General features: G+C 55.2%; 1 protein-coding gene across 1 annotated transcript; it reads left to right on the forward strand.

The window, feature by feature from the left end:
- The first annotated feature begins 436 nt into the window (after window positions 1-436).
- Window positions 437-21,858, forward strand: NHSL2 (NHS like 2). Its single transcript, XM_044682856.1, has 8 exons — window positions 437-575; window positions 912-1,067; window positions 4,195-4,328; window positions 4,901-5,096; window positions 13,748-13,879; window positions 14,906-17,194; window positions 17,595-17,697; window positions 21,507-21,858. The coding sequence occupies exons 1-8, from the start codon at window positions 437-439 to the stop codon at window positions 21,856-21,858; spliced, it is 3,501 nt and encodes a 1,166-aa protein (XP_044538791.1).
- The last annotated feature ends 1,986 nt before the right edge of the window (window positions 21,859-23,844 follow it).

Raw genomic sequence — 23,844 nt, forward strand, 5'->3', positions numbered from 1 at the left:
GGTGCTGTATGTAGCCGCCTTCCCAAGCCCTGACTGGCCCATCTAGTCACGGCCTGCGTGGCCTCTCTCCAGGCTGGGCTGTGAAGTATGCTGTTTGGGGGAATGGCCCAAAGCGGCGCCTTCCCTGGAGCCAGCCCCTGCCCAAATGCCCCATCACTGTGTCTATTGACCACGTTCTGGTTGAAATTGGGGCTATTTACGTGCATGGTTTTTCTTCCCTGTTGGGCCGTTAGCTCGGTGAGAGGCTTCACTCTTGGTGCCCATCTCATGGTTTGGCACATCGCAGGCCACGTACTGGTCCACGAATGAAGGAGCGGGAGCAGAACCATAACTAGGGTGGGACAGCGGGGCCTTTGCTCCAGAGCTGCTGAATTTAGAGGACTCCATTCCTTCAGCACGTAGCAATGCAAAGCTTATCCTCTGGTGAGCCAGACTAATGGGTGAAAATGGGGAACTACCAGAGGGCAAGCTGGAGAAAGCTCGCCCGCCTCCTTCCTCGCCTCCCCAGCAGTGGCCTCACTGCTCGCGGACTGATGCTGTGGGACTTTGGTCTTCCCCTGCTCGGCCCAGCCGAGGTTGTGGGTTGGTTTTTCTTTTGCCAGGCCCAGTGTTTGGTACTTGTCCCGAGTGGCAAAATTCCTAGTTGGGGCTTGGAATGCGAGACTGAACGGATGGGCGAGAGGATGAGGCGGCTAAATTGGGCAGGGGAAGCTGAGGAGAGGGTCCTGGGCGCTTCAGGAGGACGAGGCCACGCCAGGCCTCCCGAGAAGCAGTTGGCCTGCCCTGCATTCCTGGAAGCTTTCAGCTCAAACCCCGGAGCCTCCCGAATGAAGTGCTAAAGGCGACTGTGGCGGCTTCCTCATCACGTGGCCCAGCATCTCCAAGGCTCACTTGGTGCTCTTCTTCCCTAGCTGCCTCCAACTTAGGTCTGGAGAATAAGAAAGCTGCTTCCCACCCCGAGTCGTCATGGCAACAGCCAGTGAACGTGTTCCTCTCCTCCAGCCGGCCCCCAGGTGTGGAGGAGCTGTACCAGGAAGCCGAGCTTAATCTCCAGAGCTTGCTACAAGGTACTGCTGCAAAGGGGGAGGCTTTGGGGGGAGAGCCGGGGAAGGGAGGAATTGGAGGCAGTCACAGGCAGCAGCGGGGCGGGCACAGGTGAGGTGGATGGCTGGCGCGCCGTCTTCATCTTCCAGAAGGTTGGCCAGCTGGCAGCGTTTTGTTCCTTCAGACGTGGGTGTGGGTATAGCGAGGACCTCGGTAAAGGGCTGGTAGAGGACGGCTCGGGACATGGTATCTGTCCTCGACTGTGCACCTGGGCCTCAGCTCCTCTCTCTCAGCCCTCTCCTGGGCTGCCCGTCCGGTTCAGAGACAGGTGGGGCAGGTTAGGGGAGACGAGGGCTTTCCTTGGCATTTCTTGGCTCTGATGGCTGAGAAGATGCAGCTAAAAGAACCAGAGAGCCAGAGTCGTCAGTAAGGATCTGAGTTCTAATCCTGACTCCAGTCGGTACTCCTCTGAGCCCGTGTGGGCACCACCATCACGGAGGGAATGACACTGGCCCTCCCTGCCTTGCTGGCTTCGTCAACACAGAAAGAAGCATTGCCAAAAAGTCAGGATGATGCCAGGTTGGAGCGAGGGCTCGCACTCGGCGCTTAGTTCTGCTGCACTGAAAGCACCCCCCCCCCCGGCCCTCAACCCCCAGATTTCTCCCTTCCCTCTGGGAGCTGCTGAGTGTGTGACGCCCAACAGCAGCTTGTTCTCTGCACAGCTCAGAAGAGAAGGCACCCACTCGAGATGCCAGCACACTGACACTCTCAGGAACACTGCTCATTACTGCTGCTGCCTCCCTTCTCTCCTCCTCTTCTGGGGTCTCTGTTGCCACGGCAACCCCATCTGGAATCCTCATTTGACACGGCACACCACTACCACCACCACCACCACTACCGCCACCATTGAGTGCCGCTATTCTGAAAGCACTCCAGGCCCAGGACGAGGAGACCCGTCCTGCGCCCACTCCCAGCCAACGGGGACCGCCGCTGAGGTCATGCTGGTGGCACGATTACCAATCACCGCTTGCCGATTTTCCCTATTTCCAACTTTGCCCCCCAGAGACCTTTCCACGGTCATCCTGCTTCTCCCTCTTCACCTGCTCTCAGGCCATCCCGCGCACACTGCAAACTCCAGCTTCCTAAAGCCCTGCCGCCAGCTTCTTGCGCTGCTCAGGAACCAGGCGTGGCCAGCTCGTGTCTGTCTGAGCAGGGCGAACGGCCTCCACCTGGCATTTGAGTCTTGGAGGCTCCTCCGTCCCGGGCAGCTGGGGCTCTTCACTGTCTCTTCTTCTAGTCTGAAATGACTCCTTTCTGCCCCCCTCCCCCGGGAAGCCTCCCTCTAGTGACTTGCCTTGCTCTTGCTCTTCATTCCTTGCACGCCGTACATTTGTATATACGTTTGCACGTGCACGGAGAGTCTGTCCCCCACTCGGTCGCCTCCTCTCGCTTGGCCATGGTTCCTGGGCTGGTTCAGGCATTCTCGGGGCCCCACCTAAGCCCTCAATTGCTCCATGATGGGGACGGGGCGTTCCAGCTGGGTTTCCCAGTATCCATAATGGCGCTCGACCAGCTCTCAGTAAGTGTGCAGTCAAGCTTTATCAAAGGGGGGACATTCGGTGTCGAATGTCCGGGCGTCTGTCACGAGCGGGAGGACCCACTGGCCCAGAGAGCAGAGAGCCAAGTTAGCCGTCTCTCTAGATGGGGAGCGTACCAGGGGATGCAACAAGCTGCTCCCTCCCCCAGTAGAGTAGGGCCACATGTGCGCAAGGGCAGTGGTTGCCAGGGTAAAGGCATCATAGTTTGTGGCTGGTGGACCCATGTTCAAATCCCAGCTCTGCTACCTGTGTGACCTTGAGTTAGTCCCGTCTCCTCTCTGGGCCTCAGTTTCATCCTCTAAAGCGAGCAGGGCAGCTTGGTGATACTGCAGCAGACAGAGCACAAGACCCAGACACAGGAAGATCTGGGTTCAAATCTGGCTTCAGACACTTCCTAGCTGTGTGAGCCTGGACAAGTCACTGAACTCTATTTGCCTCCATTTCCCCATCTGTCAAATGAGCCAGAGAGGGAAATGGTAAACCACTCCAGTGTTTTTGCCAAGAAAACCCCAAGTGGCATCACAGAGAGTCAGACGTGACTCGGTGACTAGCCGACAACAACAGAATAAATGACCTGGAAGTCGCTTGTGGCTCTTGCCGTCAGAGCCCGGGCACAGTTTCCCAAATCCCCATCTATTGACAGCAGGCAGGCCCAGGGGACTCCTGCCACTGGGCCATCGCTGGGCTTCATCCGTCTAAAGCTAGGTATGAGCCCCCGGGCATTTGCCAGGTGTCAGGAGCGCACTTCCCCCCGCCACTGCCCCAGAGCTTTGTGCGTGGCGTAATCTGAATCCCAAGAACTGAGGCTTCGCTCAGTCCTGGGCTTCCCTCCAGTTCTCTGGCCCATGGCAAATGACGATAGAAAGAGACCGTGTGGCAGCATGGGCCAGAATGGAGAAAGCGAATTCTGAAGCTGGAGGGAAGTCCTCTGTGATGGGCTGTCCTGGAGCCAAGTGGTTAGCGCATGCCTGGCAGCTGGACCTGTGCCCTCGGACTCCACCGATTGTACTCGGTCCTTCACATCCTACCATAGCTTAGCACACAGGAAGCCCGGCCACTCAGTCCAAATGGGGAACCACTGGCTAGAGGGAGGCGAGCACCATCCCTCCCCTCTGTGTGCCAGCCGGCCTTGTCTGGATTCCCGGCTCTCTGGCGCCTCCCCGGAAGTGCAGGTGGCCCTTGGGCCAATCCCCCCAGGCACCCTTTCTGGTACCCCCCCACCCCACCCCACCCCACCCCAGCTTCCAGAAGTCTTCCTTCCTACTTGGAGTGAGAGGACACGGTAGAGGCAGGCCGAGAATCAGATCCCAGGCTCCTCACTTTAGAGCTGGAAGGGGCCTCAGAGCCATCTGGTTCAACTTCCCCCACTTTACAGCTGATGAAACTGAGGCCCAGAGAGGTCAGTGACTTGGCCAAGGTCCCACAGAGCTGGGATTGGAAGCCAGATGTTCTGAGCCCAGTCAGTGCCTTTTTCGCCACGCAGAGCTGGCTGAAGGCAGACTCACTGGCCTGACTCCCTGTACCACTTGTCCTCGTGCCTTTTCTTTCCCAGAAGAATATGAGGAACAGTACTCTGAGGCCAGGATTTCTGGGCAGACCTTCCGCACCCCGGCCCCAGATGAGCCCCCGGAGCCCACCATCAGCTCACGGCCACAGCCTGCCAAGCGCCTGGAGTTTGTGTTGATGGTGAGTTTCTGCTTTCTTCCCCGGGATGGGGCTATGGGAGGCAGGCCTCAGAGCACACAGAAGCCTATAGCCACCTCGGTGGGAAGAGCTGAGCTTCCAGGAGCAACGAGCCCTGCCCCACGGGCCCTCTGCTCCCCCCTTCTGGCCCCAGTCCCAGGGAGTTGGGAGGGCTTTCATGAGGAGGCCCCTAGCGCAGAGGACAGAGTCAAACGTCAGGGCAGGTAGCTTGGAGAGCCGCCCCCCAGGGCAAGAGCACTTCAAGCTGGCAAGGGCTAGGGGAGTTCTGCTTGTTGAGAGTGGTGGAGGAATACGTGTAGCACGTGGTGTCCGGAAGGCCTGGCTTCGACCCTGGGCAAGTGAGTGCCCCTTTCTCAGCCTCAGTTTCCTCACCTGTAAAATGAGGAGAGTGGATTCTATGACTTCTCAGATCCCTTCCATCTCCAAAGCTAGGATCTCCTAAGAGTCCGTCCAGCAGGAAGCCTCAGACTCCCTGTCCAGAGAACAGCCAGCCAGGCAGACCCACGAGCTTGCCATTATCATTACCCTCTTTCCATTGGACTTTCTCCTAATAGCCCACGAGCCGAAGAGGGAACGGAGACAAGACCACCACTCAGGGTGTGAGGCCCCCCGAGTCCTCTCTGAGCCTGCCCGCCTCTCCAGACAAGCAAAACACCTGGAACAGACCCTTCCCGTTGCCCATCCTGGAGGAGAAGAGGTGGCATCCATCGTGTTCCACCCAAGGCAGCATTGTGCCCATCAATGTCTCTGGTAGAGTTTCCTGGGGACCCCCCGTCCTCTACCCTTCGTGCCCTCTGCAGTCCATCCTCTTTGCACACAGCCGGGTCAGCTGGCAGAGGGATAGCATTTTTTAATTGTTGCCTGAGTGGTCCATGCGGTCTTCCGTAACACTCTCAGACGGGGCCAAAGGGTGGCTGTGCCTCTATTCCAGAGGCCTGATTGCACTGCTGTACTCCTCAAGGACAGCCAGGGACCAAATGGCCAGAAAGTTTGCCACAGAAAATTCCCCCCAAATTTAAGAACCCGGCCCTCCTTGGAGCTGAAATCGAGCAAGTTCTGGACCTCATTTCAACAAAAGCCCACATTGGGCAACAGATCTCTCCCATTGCTTTGGCCTTGGGAAAAGGAGACTGCCCACTTAATGCCAGCCAAGGGGGTAGCAAGTCTTTGGGCCAGAGGGCCCTACTAGGGTGGAGAAAAGCCCTGGCCCAGTGATGGTGAACCTATGGCACAGGTGCCAGAGATGGCATGCAGAGTGCTCTCTGTGGGCACATACACTGTCACCCACCAGAGTTGGTTACTAGGCAGAGGGGCTTGGGCAGAGCTGCTCCCCTCCCTCTCCCCACCGCACCTGTGGCATTTTTTCACATCATCTACTCCTCTGTCCAGCAGCCCAATGGAATGGGAGTGCTTTCTCCCTCCCCTGTGTGGGGTAAGGGGGGGCAGGGCACCCCCAGCACTTGGGGGGAGGGGCATGGCACGCCAGTCTCTGGAGGGGCACGGCACTTGGTCTGGGAAGTGGGATGGGGGAGAGGCCCAGCACTCTGGCTCTAAAAGGTTCACCATCACTGGCCTAGATACAGATGGCAGGTATTCCTCCTGGGTCTGGGGGTGAGGTGGCCAAGGCAGACCCCAGAGTCCTAAGTCAATACTGATAGACAGTTTTCCTTCCTTCTGTCCCCCCTTCCTCCTTCCCTCCCTCTTGAGGAGAAAAAAAGAGGCAAACTATTAGAATGAGACTAGAAGTTCAGAACCAAAGACACATCGATCTTTTCCAGGCTGACTGTCCCCAGGTCCTTGTTCTCCCCTCACCACTTTGGTCTCCCTCATCTGAATGCACACTAGTTTGTCAATGACTTTCTATAAATGTGGCCCCCAGAACTGAGGGGCGTACCCCAGCTGTGGAGTGGCCTGGTCAGACTGCAGCCAGATGAACGCGTCCTTAAGAGTCCTAGGTCTCTTGTCGCATCCTAGAGTAATACTGTTAGTCAGGCCACCATATTATACTATGGCCTCATTTTGAGTTTGTGGTCCACTAAGAAGCCACGCTCTTCTTCACACAGCCTGACATCTAGCCAAACATCCCCCGTCCTACACTGGGGGAGTGGATTTTTGAACCCAAGTGTACTAGGTTGCTTCAGAAGCCAGGATGTAAGCCCTCACCAGAGGGCTTCAAGCCAAGAACAAAGTCTTGATGGGAGTGGTAGAGAGTATTCTTAGCCAAGTCTACATTGAACGAGATGAACTCTGAGGCCCCTTCCTACACTGAGATCTTGTGATTCTGTAGGCCTTTGTAAGGGGATTGCAGTGGCCTAGGAAAATGAAGGGTTGGAGTCAGGTTTGGGGCCAAATAAAGCCCAGGCCCCTGGCCAGGCTTCAGTGCTTAATGTTCTAGGATTAGACTGCAAGGGTGGGAAGGAAAGAGAGCAAAGCCAGAAGCACTCCCTGGGCAAGGACTTGGGGGAGACTGCAGGGACACAGAGGAAAAGGGCTCCCCTGGAATCATGCTCTTGGTATTCTCCCTGGAGGTGGGTCCAGTTTCAAATGATTTCCCAACCCTGTGGGCTGCTGGTGACATATATGAATCAGGGAGGAAATGGAGAGTGTGTATATCTCGAGGAGAACCCAAACAACCTGGGCTGATTGAGACGGCCGGCCGAGGTAATGTTTCCAGGCTTTGTTTCCAAACTGGGATCTTGCCATCTGTAATATTGTCCCTTGTTTTCTCCCACGGAGCCACATCATTCTGCTAATATGGTCTTGTTTCCAACACGTGTAGTCGCTATTCTGAGCTAAGCAGTCGGCATTTGCCGTTACCACCTTGGCTCTCCTGATGGTATGTTCGACTCATCTGTTTTTGTTTGGTGGAAGGTGAATATTAGGAAATACATTTAAAGTGGTGTCGCGAACCACTGCCAAATGCGGCGAGCAATTCTTCATTTCTACGAATATAAAGACAAACTTGGGTTCCAAAAAGATCTCCTTCCAAAGCCTAATGTAGCAAAGCGGTAGGATAGGAGGAGGGAGCCAGAGGCTTTTTAGGAGGCTGCAAGCTCTGAGTGACTTACCAGCGCTACACGACAGCGGAGGAAAGCAACATCATCTTGGCCTGTCACATTAGACAGAGATGAAGTGTTCAGAACTAGGGAGGTAGGGAGGTACCTGGCCTCCTGGACTCTGCCCTGGTCAGACCACATCAAGAGTATGGTACTCAAGTCAGTGATAAGCTGGGAAGAATCTAGACCGGGAGATCAGGATGGGGAACGGTCAAAAGATTATACCTGATGGATATGAGTTGAAGGAACAGGGGAGGTTCAGCCTGGAAAAGAGAAGACTCAGGGAGGTGGGAGAGCCACCTTCAAATATCTCAAGGGCTCTCATGTGGAAGAAGGAATCATTTGTTCTGCTTGGCCCCAGAGAGCAAAATTAGGAGCTATTGTGTGGGTGGGAGTTGCAAGGAGGTAAATTTAAGGTTGCTCTCCCAAAGTGGGAAGGCTTCCTAGGGAGGTGGTAGGTGCTACCCCAAGAGCCTCCCTTCAAGGAGAGAGGCGGGTGCCTACATGGATGCCCATGTTAGATGTTATAACAGAGATTCGTCTTAAGGCCGAGACACTAGATAACCTCAGAGGGTCCTTCAAACTCTGAGATTGCAGGAGTTGGAACTCGTGCATTCACCAAACACTCATTGTATAGAGTAGTGATTCCCAAAGTGGGCGCCACCGCCCCCTGGTGGGTGCTGCAGTGATCCAGGGAGGCGGTGATGGCCACGGGTGCCTTTATCTTTCCTATTAATTGTTATTAAAATTTTTAAAAATTTATTTCCAGGGGGTGCTAAGTAATATTTTTTCTGGAAAGGGGGCGGGAGGCCCCAAAAGTCTGGGAACCACTGCTCTAGACTTTGGTCTCTTTTTTTCATCCATTCTCAGGAGGGATACTTGACCATCAGTCCCAGGAGGTCACGAATGCCCACAGTTCTGGTGTCTTTCGGTGGTGCTTTCCTTTGCATTACATTACATTTTAGGGGTCACTGTGTAAACTGTTTTCCCAGCTCTCCTTACTTGACTATGTGTTGCTTTGTACAGATCTTTCCAAGTTTCCCTAAATTCTTAGATTTCCTAGGGCAACAATAATATCCAGTATATTCATATACAATTCGTTCAGCCATTCTCCAAGCACTGGACACCTACTTTGTTTCTAGTTCTTTGCCTCCACAAAAGGAGCACTATAAATATTTCTATGAATATGGGACTTTCCCCTCTGTCTTTGGCCTCCTTGTGGAATGCGCCTTGTAATGGCCTTGCTGGGTCAGAAGGCATAGATGGTTTGATGACTTTGGGCATGTCATTTCAAATCACTTTTTGCAACAGTAGGGCCAGTTCAGGGCCTCTACAGTGCATCGGTGTGCCTAGCTTCCTCCGGCCCTTCTAACATTTACCATTTTTTTAGTTTCTATTTCTTCTTCTGAACAACTGCCTGTTTTTATATATATAATATATATAATTTATATATATAGAATATATAATATAAAGGCTAAGTCCTTTAGCCACTTATCTATCAGGTTAGAGACTCTTGTTCTTCTCTATGTATATCAGTTCGCTCTGTATCTTAGATACCAAACCTTTATCAGAGATACTGGCTGCAAAGGGTTTTTCTCAATTGACAGTTTCTTTTCTTATTCTAGCTGCATTGATTTTTGTTGTGCCAAAGCTTTTTTAACTTGACATCATCAAAAGTATCTGTCTGTCTCTGACGATCACCTCTCTTCCTTGTTTAGTTACCAGTGTTCCCCCTGCTCCCTCAGCTATCTATGCAAGGGAGTCTCTTCCATTCGCCTCGAATCGCTTTATATCTGGAATTTACTGTGGCGTGTGCTGTGAAAAGTTGGCATTAACCCTTGAATTGCTGCTCAGCTCCCTTCTAGCTTTCTCAGCAGTTCTTTTGTAGTCGAGGAGTCCGGAGCTGGCTGGTTTCTCTTTCTTGGGTTTACTGAACGTGGGCCATGTAGTCGCCACCACCACGTTCATTTGCTTAAATGGTCTTCCGCCAACCACAACTCTTCTGATACTTGTAGTTGAGTGTGGGGTCAAGTGCTGCTTATCCACCTGATTTCCCCTGAGGCTTGACCTTTGACCATTGACTTGCCATGGCCCAGCACCCTCAGGTGCACGAGGAAAATGACTTCGCACGGGGTTTCTCAGGGTGGCTTTGACTTTACTTATGTGTTCAATGTATGGCCCTCAGCCCCTGGGGCTCCTGTCTAGAGATGGCTCCTTCCCAACCATCTGATGCTTCCAAATCCACGGTTACCCTTAACTCTGGGTTCTCAGGCCTGCACCTCCATCAAATTCAATCAACCTCGATGCCCTTATTAGCCCCGAGTTCTGTTATCCTGCCAGCTGACCCCCACAGAGGGAGTTTTGCCTTCATATGTCTGGCACTGCCTAGCGGAATCACTGCTTGGGGCCCAAGGCTAGAGCAGGATGGAGGGTTGCTATCACAGCTATAATTACATCTATATTTAGTGGGTCTTTCTCAGACGTGGGCATGGCCTAGTGCTGCGAGTCTCCGTGAGACGTGGTACGGAGCAGAGTAGGGCAGATAAGAAAACTACCCAGAGAACAATAATAACGGAGAATGGAGCAGGCTGCAGCCGTTGAGGACTCGGGGCAGAGAAGGTCTCATGGATAAGGCAGCATCTGAGCTGAGCCTTGAAGTATGGGCTGGAAATGGAGGGGAGGGCATCGCAGGCAAAGGGCCCTGAAGAAGCCACGGGGCGGTATCAGGAGAACCCGAGGCGTGTTGGGGACAAGATGACTAGTGCCAGTTGGCTAGGGTAACAAGTTCCTCCAGGGGAGCGGGGGAAGGGAGAGACGCTCACAAGGTTCTAGGCAAGTGTGAGTTCTTGTTTATTCTGTAGGCAATGGGGAGTCACTCACTGAAGAGCTTTTAGCCAGGAAATGGTGTGATCCAAGCAGCGACTGACTCAGTGAGATGGATCTAGCAGCGTGTGCAAGATGGATGGGAGCCAGGAAGTCCTGGAGACAGAGGCCCCAGCAAGAATCCCATTTCCGTAGTTCAGGAATGACGGGATGGGGGTCCTGCCTAGACTGGTGGTAAGGAGAGATACCGAAGAGGAAAGGTGTGCAGGGATTCAGCAGGAACTCGACGTGAGCCGGAGGGAACAAGCCGAGGTTCCTCGAAGGGTTCGGGCCTGGGGAATGGTGGCACTCTGCCTGCCGCGAGGGCGATCCGAGCTTGGGGCTTGCTACGGTGGTCAGAGATGAGGAAGTCAGCAACAGTGACAGAGCTGGGCAAGGAGGCCGAAAAGGCTCTACTGAGAACGTGAGGCTGGGAGGCTAGGAAAGGGGCCGAGCATCCGGGGCTCACCGTGACGGCAAAGGGCAGTGCGTGGCTGAGGGGGATGATTCGGGGGCTGCGGCTGGAGAGCGAGAACCTGGGAAAGAGAACCAGAATGAGGTGAGACACTCCACAGATGTTAAGACCTGGTTCTCCTACCTGGGCACTCCCCAGTTCCTGCCATTCTCTGCCCCCAATCCATTGCCCCCAGCTCAACCCAAAAAGAGGCCACGATGTCAGGCTCCAGCTACCCCGGTCTGGTTAGGCCCCATCTAAAACAGAGTCCGAGTTCTGGATGCCACACTTAGGAAGGCCATTGTTAAGCCTCCAGTGAGGGACAACCAGGATGGCAAAGGGCCTGGAGATCATACCACGGGAAGGTTAGCTGGAGAAGCTGAGGATGTTTAGCCTAGTGTTTGCAAATAGGGAAGAACCAGCTGCAAAGGGGCAGGCTTAATCTTGCTGGGAGGAAGACAAACATCCCACATGATGATGGGAGCTGCTGATCGGGGTGGGGGCGGGGGCAGAGCCCAGAGGATCGCCCGCTCAGGACAAAGATTCACGCGGTGCCTTCAGCCTCCGAAAGGAGTTGGACTAGCTGGGCCTGGGAGTCTCTGCTCTAAGAAATGCTTCTTATGACCCAGTGGTGCTTAAGGCCCCGGAGGCCCTCATCTCCTGCCGGCTCCATTGTGCCCAGAATTTGACAGGAGCCAGTCTGTTCAAAGGAGAGCCCGTAGCTTTTGCTGATAAAGAGCCCCACCTCCCCCAAAGGAGCCAGTGTCAGACAAGCAAGAGCAACAATGTTGAGGAGGCAGGCAGTGGTCGGTAACCTTGAGCTGCTACTCAAGGGGAAGCGGCTGGAAGCCGGCTTCTCCGCTGTCCAGAGCCTCTCTGCAGCCCGGGCTGGCTTAGTGAAGCAGCTTAGCCCCTTCTGTGTTTACCTGGACTGTGTTCAGATGAATTCTTCTTCATCCAGAGTCTGGACCAGACCCTAGAAACCAGTTCCTTCCTTCAGTGAGTTTCATGCCACAAAGCGCCACTGCGGACATCTTAGGCGCCTCTTCTCCCAATGGTGCCATCACTTCTTAAAACTGCTGGGAGCACCAACTTGGAAACGGCCTGCAGAGATTTTCTGAATAAGTGATTCCCTTCCGGAGCCATCCACGTGCCAGTTCTGAGGCCTAGCACAGTGCCAGGCACACAGCAGCTGCTTAGTAAAGCCTCGTTGATTTGCCCAAAGATAGCCGAGCCCATGTGTTCGAGTGCTGGCACTTTCCTTGGATTTTGTCGCCACGCATCTGTGCCGATTGTCTTTCGTGCTTGGTCATGGCTGCTTGGTGCCCTGTTGAGCCTGCGAGGGCTATATTACCCAAGCCGTGCTCTCCCTCCCCCTACCTTCGCGATTTAGTTCGATCTGTAAGACATCAGGCAAGTTCCTCGTTCCCCGTCTTCAGGCCGCAGCAGTAAAGAAGGCAGCCTCCTTCCAGTGCCCTCATTCAGTTCCTTGGCCAGGACTTCAGAATCCTTAGCGTTCCTTCTGGCACCATCCCCAGAATAGGCCTTGGTGCTCCTTGCCCAGGCGCCATTGCTGCTTGTCTCTTCTTAGCTCCAGGTGTCCAGTGGGCCTGGGCGGCCCTTTCTCTTCTGCAGCACCTGCCCGCCATCGGCTCTGATTCAGATCTTCCTCTCCTCTGCTTTTCCTTTTTTATGGAGTATTTCATCCTTCCTCAAACCCCTCAGCACCTTTCTCTGGCGAGAGACCGTCCGCCAAGGCGAGCCTCCATAGCAGGCGCTTGGCTGTGGTGGGATAAATAGCATCTTCTCTGGGAGATCTCCCCCCCCCCCTTTCCCTTTGTACTTGCTGGAAGCGAGCCCAGGTCCTCAGTCTCCTGTGGTGCTTCCGATAGACAGTTCCTGTGGCCTTCTAAGCACTGGTTCCCAATCAGCCTTGGGTCACTCGAGTCACTGCAGGGGGGTCCTAGATTCCTCACAGTACCCCGAAGGGTGTCCTTCCCTTTTGCCAATGCAAAACAAAAGGCCTGTTCCTTTCAAACGTGGCTTCTCTAGATGTGACTAGCCCTGAAGGCCCTCTGCGATCCTGTAATTACACTGGCCTCCTTGCTGTTCCATCCACTGCAGCCCTCTGCGTCCCCAGGGAGAGAGACAAAGAGTTCTCTCCCTCCTCGCTGCCACTTCCTCGGCCTCCTCCAGTCTTAGCTAAAGCGCCGCTCTCTGCAGGGAGCCTTTCCCAGTCCTCCTTCGCCTTAGGGCCTTCCCTCTGAGACCGCCCCCCATTTACCCCATCTGTGGCTCGGTTGCACCTAGTTATCTGCACACTGTCTCCCCCATTAGATTGGGAGCTCCTGGAGGGCAGCAACTGCCTTTCGTATCCCCAGAGCTTAGCATAGTGCCTGGCAGCCGTGCTTAATAAATGCTTGATGCACAGCCTGGAGAGTGGAGGGGGAAGGTAGTAGAGTAGTAGAGGAGAGAAGGAGGAGGAAAAATGGCTGGGGGGGGGTGGCAGGGGCCAGTGAGTTTGGGCTAACCACAATGACGAGCTGAAATGATGCCCGGCTGCCGGAGAAGCGGCGAGTGAGGAGAACGCCAATCCCTTCCCTCAGGCCCAGCATCGCTCAGTACGTCACAGCCCGAAACATGGGGAAATCCTGCTCGGAGGGGCTGGGAGATAGAGGGGACTTGCCGAAGAGCAATCGCCATTGAGAAAACCCTAGCCTCAGTGGTTTCAGGGCAGAAAGCCAAGCTGCCTTCGCTGGGTCTCTCCAGACGGGAGAGCCCTAATGCCGTTTCCCGCTCTTGAGGTTCTCAGAGAAGGAACTGAACCACTTGGCATTCAGGGCAAGGCCGAGAGCCGTCTCAGCCTCGACGGCAGTGCAGGGGGGGCCGAGGGTTGCCAGTTTGGGGCGAGGAGTTCAAGGATGGAGCCTTCCGGGATGCCAGCTCGAGCTCATTACTGCGCCCGCCTCTTGGGCCCGTCTCCATTTGACTGCTAGCGTGCTTTTGAAGTGTCTTTCTTTTGGCTACAGGGCAGCAGTTTGACAAACATGCGAGTCTGCGACATTCCTTGTTTAACACGGAGACTGCGGTGAACCCCAAGTCCACCCTGAGGCGACGACGGACCATTATTGGCTTCCCTCATCTTTCGCTGCGAGACCAAGGTGATCCTTGCAGCAGGTGGCCCAGTGAGAAGTGGGAGCACTTGAGTGTCGGCAGGTCTTGAAGAGGCCAGAGGTAGAACTGGGCAGGGCCGGGAAGCCAGGGCCCCCAGACTGCTGCCCCATCCTTAGTTCTTTCCATTTCCTTTTCGAAATGGAAGAAGCGTCATGCTCGTAGAATAGAGGGCCTCAGTGGCCCCCTCCGTCAGCTGCTGGGGTAGTTGACACCAGTGGGGTCAGACCCCAATAGAAACGAACCCCTGCAGGCCACACAGCAATCGTGTCTGTCTGATTGTGTCCTTGTTTATCTTGCTACCCAATCCCCAGAGACATTTCCATCCGCTTCCAGCTACGCTTGGGAGCGTTTGGGGTGTGCTTGGCTCCTCTTGGCTTCCATTGGCCATACGGCCATACTTCTGCTTTAAGAGGAATTCCGAGATTAGGGAGAGCAGCCACATGAGCTCGCCGTGCCCGGCTTGGGTGTCTGTGGCTCTGCTCCTGTGGTCCTGCCTGATCCCGAAACGCTTTGGGACTTTTAAACAGTCGGGTCTGGCTTTCCTTCCTCCCCACGTCCCACGTCATGAAGTCTTTCGTCTTGCCTTGGAAAATGCAACAAGCCCTTGATATCAGTTTCTGAGAAGCGGCTCCCACATTAGACTGGACGCCCATTGGAAGGCGAGGGGTTCTGTCTTGTTTGTACAGGACGTTGCGCTCAGACGGAGCCCGTTTGCTTATTTGTAACAATGCCATCCAGCCAAGCCTTTTGAGCAGTCGTTGGCTGTATTGAGAGATGAATCGAGTGATTGATTGGCCCTGGGGAAAAACTCGGGGGCTGAGACTCAGTTTGTGGCTCTGGGCACGTCACTGACTGTCCCAGGCCTCGTTTCTTCAAGGGGGACGCAGAGGAAGCCGAGGAGGTTGGAGCAGTCCGTTGCCAAAGCCCGGGCCCCCAAGGCGCCACCGCCGGTGAGCTGACAGGGGGACGGTCTCGTGATGTAACTGACGTTCTGTGTTGTCCCCCTTCTCTAGGTCGGAGCAACGGGCAAATACACTCTGCCTCCAAAGAGTCCGCCTCCTGGAACGCAGCTCCAGACGTGGCCAACGGAAGGGGGCTGCCCGGCCACGAAGCATGTTCCCCAAAGCTGATTGCTCCAGCACCGAGAAAGACACCCAGTGACCCAGGAGAGTCTTGCCCAGCGAAGAGCGGCCCGGCTTCAGCCAGCATGGAGGGCGTGGGGATGGTGTATAGTGTCCCCTCTTCCTGCAATGGACCAAAGGATTCCACATTCTCTCCTCCTCCGTGGAAAGGGAGCTACTTTAATTACATGAGCCCGACCAGTCCCGCTCCCGGCGAGGGCAGCCAGGTCAAAGAAAATGGGAAATCTCGTCCTCCGGGCAGTTCTCAGGGCTCTCTCGACGTCCTCAGCCCTGGCAACTTGGAAGGGTTTGCCGGCTCAGTTTTGGCTGCTCAGGGTGAGCAGGCGGGGAGCGGTGGATCGGCTTGCTGCCCCGAGTCCCTGACTCCAAGAAGCCAAGAGCCAGAGAAAGACTGCAGAGGGGCTCCCTTGCCCGGCCCCCAAGGGGGGGAAGGGGAGCCCTCAAGGCTAGAGTCAGACCTAAGTGCCTGTAGATTCCGGGAGAGGTCACTGTCTGTGCCTACAGACTCGGGCTCTGTGTGCTCAGCGGACGGGGGCTGTGGAGAGGACCAGCAGGGCAGTGAAACTGGCACTCTCGCCTACCCCAGCGCCAGTTCAGAGGGCAGAGCCAGTACCGACAACGTCTCGTCCCTTGGAGCCGAGCCCAGACCGAGGAGGACCAAGAGTATCTCCCTCAAGAAGGCCAAAAAGAAGCCTTTGCCACCGATGCGCAGCGTCTCCCTGGTCAAAGACGAAGCCGTCCTCCAGCCGGAGGGTGGTCCCGGCCTGCCCAAGGACCAGAGGCCTAGAAGCCTCTGCCTTCCCCTTGAACACCAGGGCCATCAGTTTCCCCCGACAGATGCTCAGGGCCACCCAGCTGTGCCTCCTCTAAGGGAAACGGAAGGCACACACTTCTCCCACCACTGGTATCTCACTGACTGGAAGTCTGGCGACCCCTACCGGTCTCTGTCCAGCTCGAGCACTGCCACTGGGACCACAGTGATTGAGTGTGTGCAGGTGAGGGGGAGCTCCGAGTCTCTGGCCTCCCCCTCCACCTCTAGGGCCACCACACCTTCCCAGCTTTCCACTGAGGCAGAAGCCCGGGAGGTGTCATCGCCAGGGAGGCCAACAGGACTGATGTCACCTTCCAGTGGCTACTCAAGTCAGTCGGAGACGCCAACACCCACCGTCCCCACCACGTCGACGATGCTGGGTCACTTACCGCACCCAAGCAGCGGTGGCCGGGTGCGGCCGGTGGTCCCAGAGAGGAAGTCGTCCTTGCCGCCAGTGTCGCCGATGGAGAAGAGCCCCAAGTCACAGCTGTCATTTGACCTACCACTGACCCCTCCAGCCCACCCGGACACGGCAGGGATGAAGATCTCCCTCCGGGGCAAGGCCAAGGTGAGCCGGCATCACTCAGACTCGACCTTTGGAGCAAAGTTGGCCCAGAAGACCAGCCCCAACCAGCCGATCATGCCTGTGGTCACCCAGTCCGACCTACGCTCCGTCCGACTGCGATCGATCAGCAAATCGGAGCCGGAAGACGACGTCGATAGCCCGGACCCAGCTGAGGAGCCTGGGCCGGAAGTCTTTACCCTGCCGGAGAGAAAGGTAAAACCTCCGGTGGCCGAAAAGCCTCCCGTGGCCAAAAGGCCCCAGAACCTGGTTCCCAAGGAGCCTCTGCCAGCTTCCCCTGCCCTGCTCCTGCCTACCGAGAATCCGGCCAGCCAGGCCAGGCCCTCCCCTCAGGATATCTATATGGTTGTGCGCAAGCCAAAGGCTCTGAGAAGCCCCACCAGCCAGAGCCCACTGGCAGCACTGGCACCTTCCCTGAACTCCTCCTTGGAGGGCTTCTCCCTCGGGACCCTGGAAGAGGAACGCCCAAGGATGAGGTCCGTGCCAGAGAGGGCCAGTGTCCAGAGTGCGGCTGAGGTGGAGAAAAGGAGGAGCAAGGTTCCCCCTCCGGTGCCCAAGAAGCCCAGTGTGCTACACCTGCCCGCCGCCTTGCCCTTACCACAGCCGGGGGCCAGTATGGGAGAGTCAAAGCTGGCTCCCAGTCCCATCATCACCCTGGATGAAGAGGTCGGCGCCCAACTGAGCCCCGATGACCTCCACTCCCCAAACACCAAGGAGGAGCTCTTTAAACCACCAGCCGACAGCGCGACAGAGGCGGGCCTTGCAGGTCAGTGAATGCTGGGCTTTCTCGCATTTGGTCCGGCTCGGAGAGCTAGGCTGGCCCTGGTCCCAGAGCGAGCAGGTCCATTCCGGGACAGTCTGTCCAGGGGGCCCCACAGTTTACTCTTGGATCTCCAGGGCCAAGATTGTAAAAGCATTGATGAAGTCTGTACCGGTGTGCAGGGAGGGCCCCGGGGTGGGAAGAGAGAGCACAAATAGCCCCTGCCCTCAGGGAGTTGTTACCATTCTAAGAGAGAGACACATCTGCCCAAATCAGAGCAGATGGGAGGCGCCTCACCTCTGTGGGTGGGGAGGGGCAGGCGGGGGCCCAAGGCAACACCGGACAGGGAGTCAGTGCTGCGTCGAGGTCCACTTCCTGACTCAGTTTCTCTCCTTACTTACCTCAGGAAGTTTTGCAAGTGACAAGACAGCAGACTCCATAGCAGAAGATGATGACGATGTATTTGTGACAGCTCGTACGACCGAAGACTTATTTACAGTCATCCACAGGTCAGACCCGGTGCCTTTCCCTCCCCAGATTCACACCATCTGCTTTCCTTGTTGAAATGCTCTATCGGCACCACTTTTAATGCTGCTCTTCCTTGTCAGCGACTCTCCTCCCCGACCAGGCCTCCCCTCCTACTCGAGGCCTCTCTTGGGCAGCTTCTGCTTTCTTTCGGTGCCGTTTGTTTTAAGCTTGGCCCCACGAGGGAGGACCACTACCAGGTAGCAGCGACAAAGGCCAGCTAAGGCCCGACGTCGGGGAGAAAGAGGTGTCCCAAAGCGGAGCGGGCAGCCCCGGGGGTTAGCGGGTGAGGGAGTGCCGCTCTCTGTCAGGGCTCTCCAAGCTTGTGCTGTCGTGGAGATGGATCCCTTTTGAGTATGGGCTGGACTAGATGTCTTGGAGGCGCCTTCCAGCTCTCAGATCCTCTCCCCCTGTTTGCTGGAGTTTGCCCAGGCTGTTTCCCCACTACTGAATCAACAGGCTATATTGTGCAGCGCAATCGAGGGATCGCCCAGCACGTATTTAAGCATCTCCCGGGTGCAGTGCCGGACAATAGGGACGCGGGGCAAGGTCTGACGGTCCTTGGCCTGAAGACACACTCGTGTTTTCTCTGGGGAGACGGCACGTTCACAGAATCAGTCCAGGCTCATTCCAGGGGGGAGACACCCGTGTTTGGGGAGAATCAAAGCACTACTAATTGGGGAGGGGGGGGCGTGGAGCTGGCCTTCCAAGGGTGCTCGGGAACAGAAAGGCAGGAGACGGAGGACCCTGTGTGTCTGTTGGACTGCAGAGCGCGTCAAGGGAAGGAATCGCCAGGAAAGGGAGTTAAGTGCTTTGGAGCCAAGGAAGTGTGGCCTTCTGCGATTCCATTTGGCAGACATTTTGCCAAGCTTTGTTGCCGATGGCGCTCATCTCTTCCAGCTTGAAAGAATGTCAGGTTGATGGGAGGAAATTGTAGGAAAGGTCAAGGGGCAGGAACCGTCCAAAAGGACAATGTGGGGCGATCATCAGGAAATGCGAGTTGGGGCCAAGAACCCAAAGTGTGTGTGTGTGTGTGTGTGTGTGTGTGTGTGTGTGTGTGTGTGTGTGTGTTGGGGGGCACAGGGTGGGGCGGGTACCCTCCCACCTCAGTGTTACTAGTATAAAGCTGGGACAAAGCTCTAAAAGTCTGTAGACTCTGGGATCTCTTTGAGGTATGAAGCTCTTCGACTGGCTCAAGAGGGGAGTAGCCGAGTGGCCAGGGAAGCATGCTTCCTCTGCCGCCATGGAAGGCTCCGGGCTCAGAGCTCCTGAACGTGGAGCCCTCCACGACCGCCCAGCCCACTGCTGAATTTCTTCCAAAGCTTTCAAGGCCCCAGAGGCATGGTCGGCTTGCTTGCTTAGCCAATCGACTGTTCTTTTCTTGACCTAGTCAGAGCTTTACACCTTGCAAAGAGCTACAAGATCTCAGCTATTAGCTCTACTCTGAAACTTCCTAGTGGCCTTGCATTGATTCAGTCGTCACTGAAACGCAAGAGCCGTAACCCCGGGCCCTGGATTTCTGAGACAACAGGCTGCGACCTCTTGGCTGAAATCCCAGAAAGGGCGCTTGGAGTTGTTGTCAGCCCGTACCTGTTGGCCCAAAGTACTGCCGGAGCCCAAAAGGCCAACATCATCATCCCAGAGAACCGTGAGGACAAGTTCCTGGATGACAGAGTGCCGAGGAAAGCTGAGGATGTTACACAGGCCAGCCAGGGCTTCCCCAACATACCTCTCGTTGATGCTGTTTGAGCCAGTAGGACCAGGGGGCTGAGCCCGAGGAGCACTTCTGCTCTCTGTCCTTGTGTTAACGGTTAAATCGGCACCATCCGACTCCATCAGGGGAAGGTCTGGAATGTACGTTGTGCCTGCTTCCCAATGCCACCTTCTCCCCCCTGCCCAGTCTTGTGACCCCATTTATCTCCACTCTGGTGCTTCACATCTCACTTCCACTGGGTTTCTGCAAGCCTGCCCAGGTGTGGGTGGGGAGGCATCTCCTTTAGTGCCCACATCCCGGCCAGCAGTGGAGAATTCCATGGCCCAGCCTGGAGGGCTCCCACAGTATGACTCCCATCTGATCACATCTCAGCCTAGAGTCAGGAAGAACTGGGCTCAAATCTTGCCTCAGCCAACCACTAGCTTTATGGCCTTGGGCAAGTCACTGAGGCCCCTCTGTGCCTCACTGTACTCATCTGTAAAATGAGGATAATAATGGTGTGAGGGTCAAAAAATAGAATTCTAATACAAGAGAATAGAAGATAATAGAATAAGTGCTGTAGAAATAGGAACTGCAGTTAGATTTCCTGTATTTGTGGTCAGATGTACTCAGCAGCAGTCCACAGAATTACATTCCTATAAAAAACAACAAAACAAAAAACTCAAAGCAGCAGCTCTACATGGGGCACACACACCAGATTTGTGGTGAGGACCAGGCTTGAGATCTGGGCTCTGCGGTGGACTAGGCAGCCCCATTCCCATGCTGGACCTTAGTTTCCTCGTCTCTAAAGTGCACAAGTTGCATCACAATGGCCTCAAAAGGCCTCAGCCATGTTGGTTTACATGTCCCATTTACAGAAAGGGGAATTTCATCAAAGAGAGACCAGGTCGGTGATGGCAAACCTATGGCACAGGTGCCTAGGAAGGCATGCACAGCACTCTCTGTGGGCACACGGTCACCACCCCCTGCCCCCCTCCCCCAGTTCATTACTAGAAAGGCAGAGGGACCTGGGTAGAGCTGCTCCCCTCCCCCTCTCCACCACACATGATAACATTTGTTTACATCCTCCACCCCTTCCACCCAGCGGCCCAATGGGAGCTCTTCCTCTCCGCCCTGGGCGAGATAAAGGGGGGTGGTATACTTGGGCACTCAGTCCCTAAAAGGTTCACCATCACTGGACTGGGGGATCTGCCACAGGTAGCTAGCCTGACGAATTGGAAGGCTGCCTGCCATTAGGAGCCTGTCCTGAAACACAGGGTGAGCAGGGTCCTATCTGCCTGCTGGCCTGGGGCTTGGGGCTGTTCTGCCTCCTAAGTGCCGCCCAACACCACTTAAACCAATAATGCCAAGGTTCTCAAGCAGGAGTGTGTGGGTCACTGTGGTATGCCTGACACTTTCCACGGTGAAACTGCATTATTAACATTTTCCTCCTCGCTTCATTCTATCTAAACAACAATCCCCGAAAGCTTGATTTGTCGCACTTGCAGAATTCTGAGGTGTAAATGTTCTCAGTGTATAGTAACAATTGGCTCCAGTCTCCTCTGCACCCAGAGGTCTCAACCAACCCAAGCCAGCCGTCTCATCCCCTCTAGAGTATTGGGCGGGTGATGGCGCAGAATTGCCGAGTCCTTCTGTCTGCCGCCTGGCTACTCGTAGGGCAGAAACGTAAGGCCACGTCCCCAAGGCTGCTGCAGACCAGTCGTCCTTCCATGAAGGTGGCATTTACAGGCCCATTCGTGTAGGCAAGGCAATTCACTTCCGTTCAGCTCAATTTAATTCAGCGAGTATTTTGTGAGGCTCCATCATGGGCCCGTCTAGTGCCTCCCCCCCCAAATGAAGCCATTCCTACCCTCAGGAAGCATGCATTTTCCTGGGGGTTGGAGGGGCGGCTATAGCGTGCCCACGGATGAGTAGACACAAACTGCATGTGAAGACAAAGTGATCTGGGGGAGGAGGGAATGCTGGGAACTGGGGGATCAGCAAAAGTCTCATGGAGGAGGTAATGAGAGAAAGGCACAGAGGTGGGGCCAGGAATATTGTCCATGGGAAACAGCTTCTTCAGTGACTTCTCTTATTTAGGTCCAAAAGGAAGCTGCTTGGCTGGAAGGAGCCCGGTGAGGCCTTTGCCAGTGGCAGATTGAGTTCCCATCCAACAGCCAAGAACCCAGCTGGCTCACCAACCAGTGAGGCTGCTACCACAGGTGGCGGCGGTGGCAGCAGCAGCGGTGGCAGCAGCGGCGGCGGCAGCGGCATTAGAACCACCAGCAGAAATGAAGACTTCAAGGCTCTACTCCAAAAGAAAGGGAGTAAGAGCAGCACTGGCTCCCGGCCGTCAGCGGCAGAGCTGCTCAAGACCACCAACCCCCTGGCTCGCAGAGTTGCCACAGAGTTTGCTGGGGACCAAGACAGCCCCAACGTGCCTGGTACCTAAGCACCTCCTGGATGGCTCTGGGGAGGGGATGGTGAGCTGGAGGGAAAGACTTCTGAAAGGCAGTGGTGAAAAAGAGCAAAATTGACAGACAATCCATCAACGGTGATAGAACAGGAACTCAATCTGGACTTTCTGGCCTTCAGGGGCAAAGTCTCTGGTCATCTTCATCTCGAGCTAAAACTCCCAAGAATTTCCATGAGCTTTGAACATTTAAGGTTTGATTATAATGGCTCGGTCTTTGTCGACCCCCCCTCGTGTTTCTGTCTTTGGGGGAGCTCACAGAATCAAAACGCTCTCGACCAAGGGCACGGCCATCGGCTTGGAAGCTCGCGGGTGGTCTGAGCTAGCTCTTCTCCCACCAGGCTAGCTTCTTGACGTGGAGCAAGGCTGCATGGATGAGGCCGGCCAGCGTGTCCATGAGCAGCAGGTGGTGGGGCCCCCTCCGTTGATCTGCCCCCCTCTAACAAACACTTCCCTCTTTAGTGTGAAGTTACCAGGACTGACTTCTTTTGGGCCCCCATTCGAATTCTCCCAATGGAACGGGTGGGTTCGATGATACAAAATCTGGATGTTGTTGCTTTTGTCCTTCAATGTCCTACCTTTTTTGGATTGCTTTTCTATACGGAGATCAGGGTGATGAGTCCAAACCAATCTCTATATTTTGTTTTTGGCTAAGTCAGCCAAATCGGGCCAGCAGGTCTACCCGGGTTACTTTGGAGGTCCGAAGCTTGTCCAGAATGGCAATCGTTGGTTCGTTCAAAGCACCCTCTGAGATGATTTAGGATTTCAGATGTTCGTCCCCAGTGACAGCAAGGGACAGTGAGGATCCCTGGTGAAACCCAGTGGGCACACTGGGAGTCCCTGCTAATGCTGCATCCACTTTCATTTACATAAAATGAAAAGAAGAGAGGTGGAAGGAAGGGGGTGAAAGGACGCCACCCTAAACGAGAAGAAATCCATTCACTGTGCCCAACGTAATTCAATTGCTATTGTGCTTTTCAAAAGAAAAAGGGAAAAGAGGAGGAAGCCACTGCTCCGAAAACAAAAAAGAGGAGAGGGCTAGTAAACCACACCGTAGACAAGGCCGACTGCCAGGCGCCAATCGAAAGGGGGCATTCCTAGTTTAGTCAAGTATGTCTGCCGATTGGGTTTTGCGCTCCCTCGTTTCCACACTGCCAAGGGACTACAAGTGCTGTCGGTGCCCTCGAGATTCTCGCGGCCTCGTGCAAAGGCCCACCGCCTTGTCCTCGTTATGAACACGTCTGTTTCTGGCTGGTGATGACCAGCGGCGAAGCGGACAGCGGGCAGCTGGGCGCGTGGCTCGGAAAGAACAAGAAGGAGACGAGGACGAGAAGCATCCGCTGAAGAATGATCTACAGTGAGGTGTGTATCACCTTCCCACAGAAAACCGTTCAACAAAAGTACTATAAGCCTCAAAGGCCTTGCACGAGTCGCAGATGAACAGGCTGTAGCCCCCACGGGAGCTCAAGTCTGATGGGTATTTGGACTCGAGGATCCCATGTGGTACCAGAACTGCGCATGTCGGATCCCCCACCTGCGGGGCCCTTGCCTGCTGCCAAGAGCACTGTGCTGTCCCTGAATGAAAGGGAGCTCCCCAGTGGGGGAGAACTAAGCCTTCTCCCCGATAAAGGCCCAAAGGCCTTGGCTACACAACCCAGTTCCAAAGCTACCCTCACTGCCACCCTGTCGTATGTAGGGAGAGGCCAGGCCTGTCTACCTTCACCTCAGTCAAGAGGAAAGGAGCGGAGCTGGTTCTGGCCTGGTAGAGGAAGCAGGCACACCACACAGGTCGAGGAAGGTGGGGCCAGTGATTGCTGCCCCAAAACAAAGAACCCCTCGGCCCCCTCGGCCCCCTCAGCTTTGTTCAGCCCTTAGTAATTGGAGAAAACTGGCTGTGTATTTGGCTTCCCTCTTTCTCCAGCACAAACTGTGGGCCCGCCCACGTCCTTGGGCCAACTTGTGGGC

Source organism: Gracilinanus agilis, chromosome X, assembly GCF_016433145.1.
Source record: "Gracilinanus agilis isolate LMUSP501 chromosome X, AgileGrace, whole genome shotgun sequence".
Taxonomy (NCBI): Eukaryota; Metazoa; Chordata; class Mammalia; order Didelphimorphia; family Didelphidae; genus Gracilinanus; species Gracilinanus agilis.

Bases quoted from the DNA above. Each gene is read 5' to 3' on its own strand.
- NHSL2 (XM_044682856.1), top strand. From the start codon at position 437: ATGGGTGAAAATGGGGAACTACCAGAGGGCAAGCTGGAGAAAGCTCGC. The intron at 4,329-4,900 runs GTGAGTTTCTGC...TTCTCCTAATAG, and splicing joins GCCTGGAGTTTGTGTTGATG to CCCACGAGCCGAAGAGGGAA. The intron at 17,195-17,594 runs GTCAGTGAATGC...TACTTACCTCAG, and splicing joins GACAGAGGCGGGCCTTGCAG to GAAGTTTTGCAAGTGACAAG.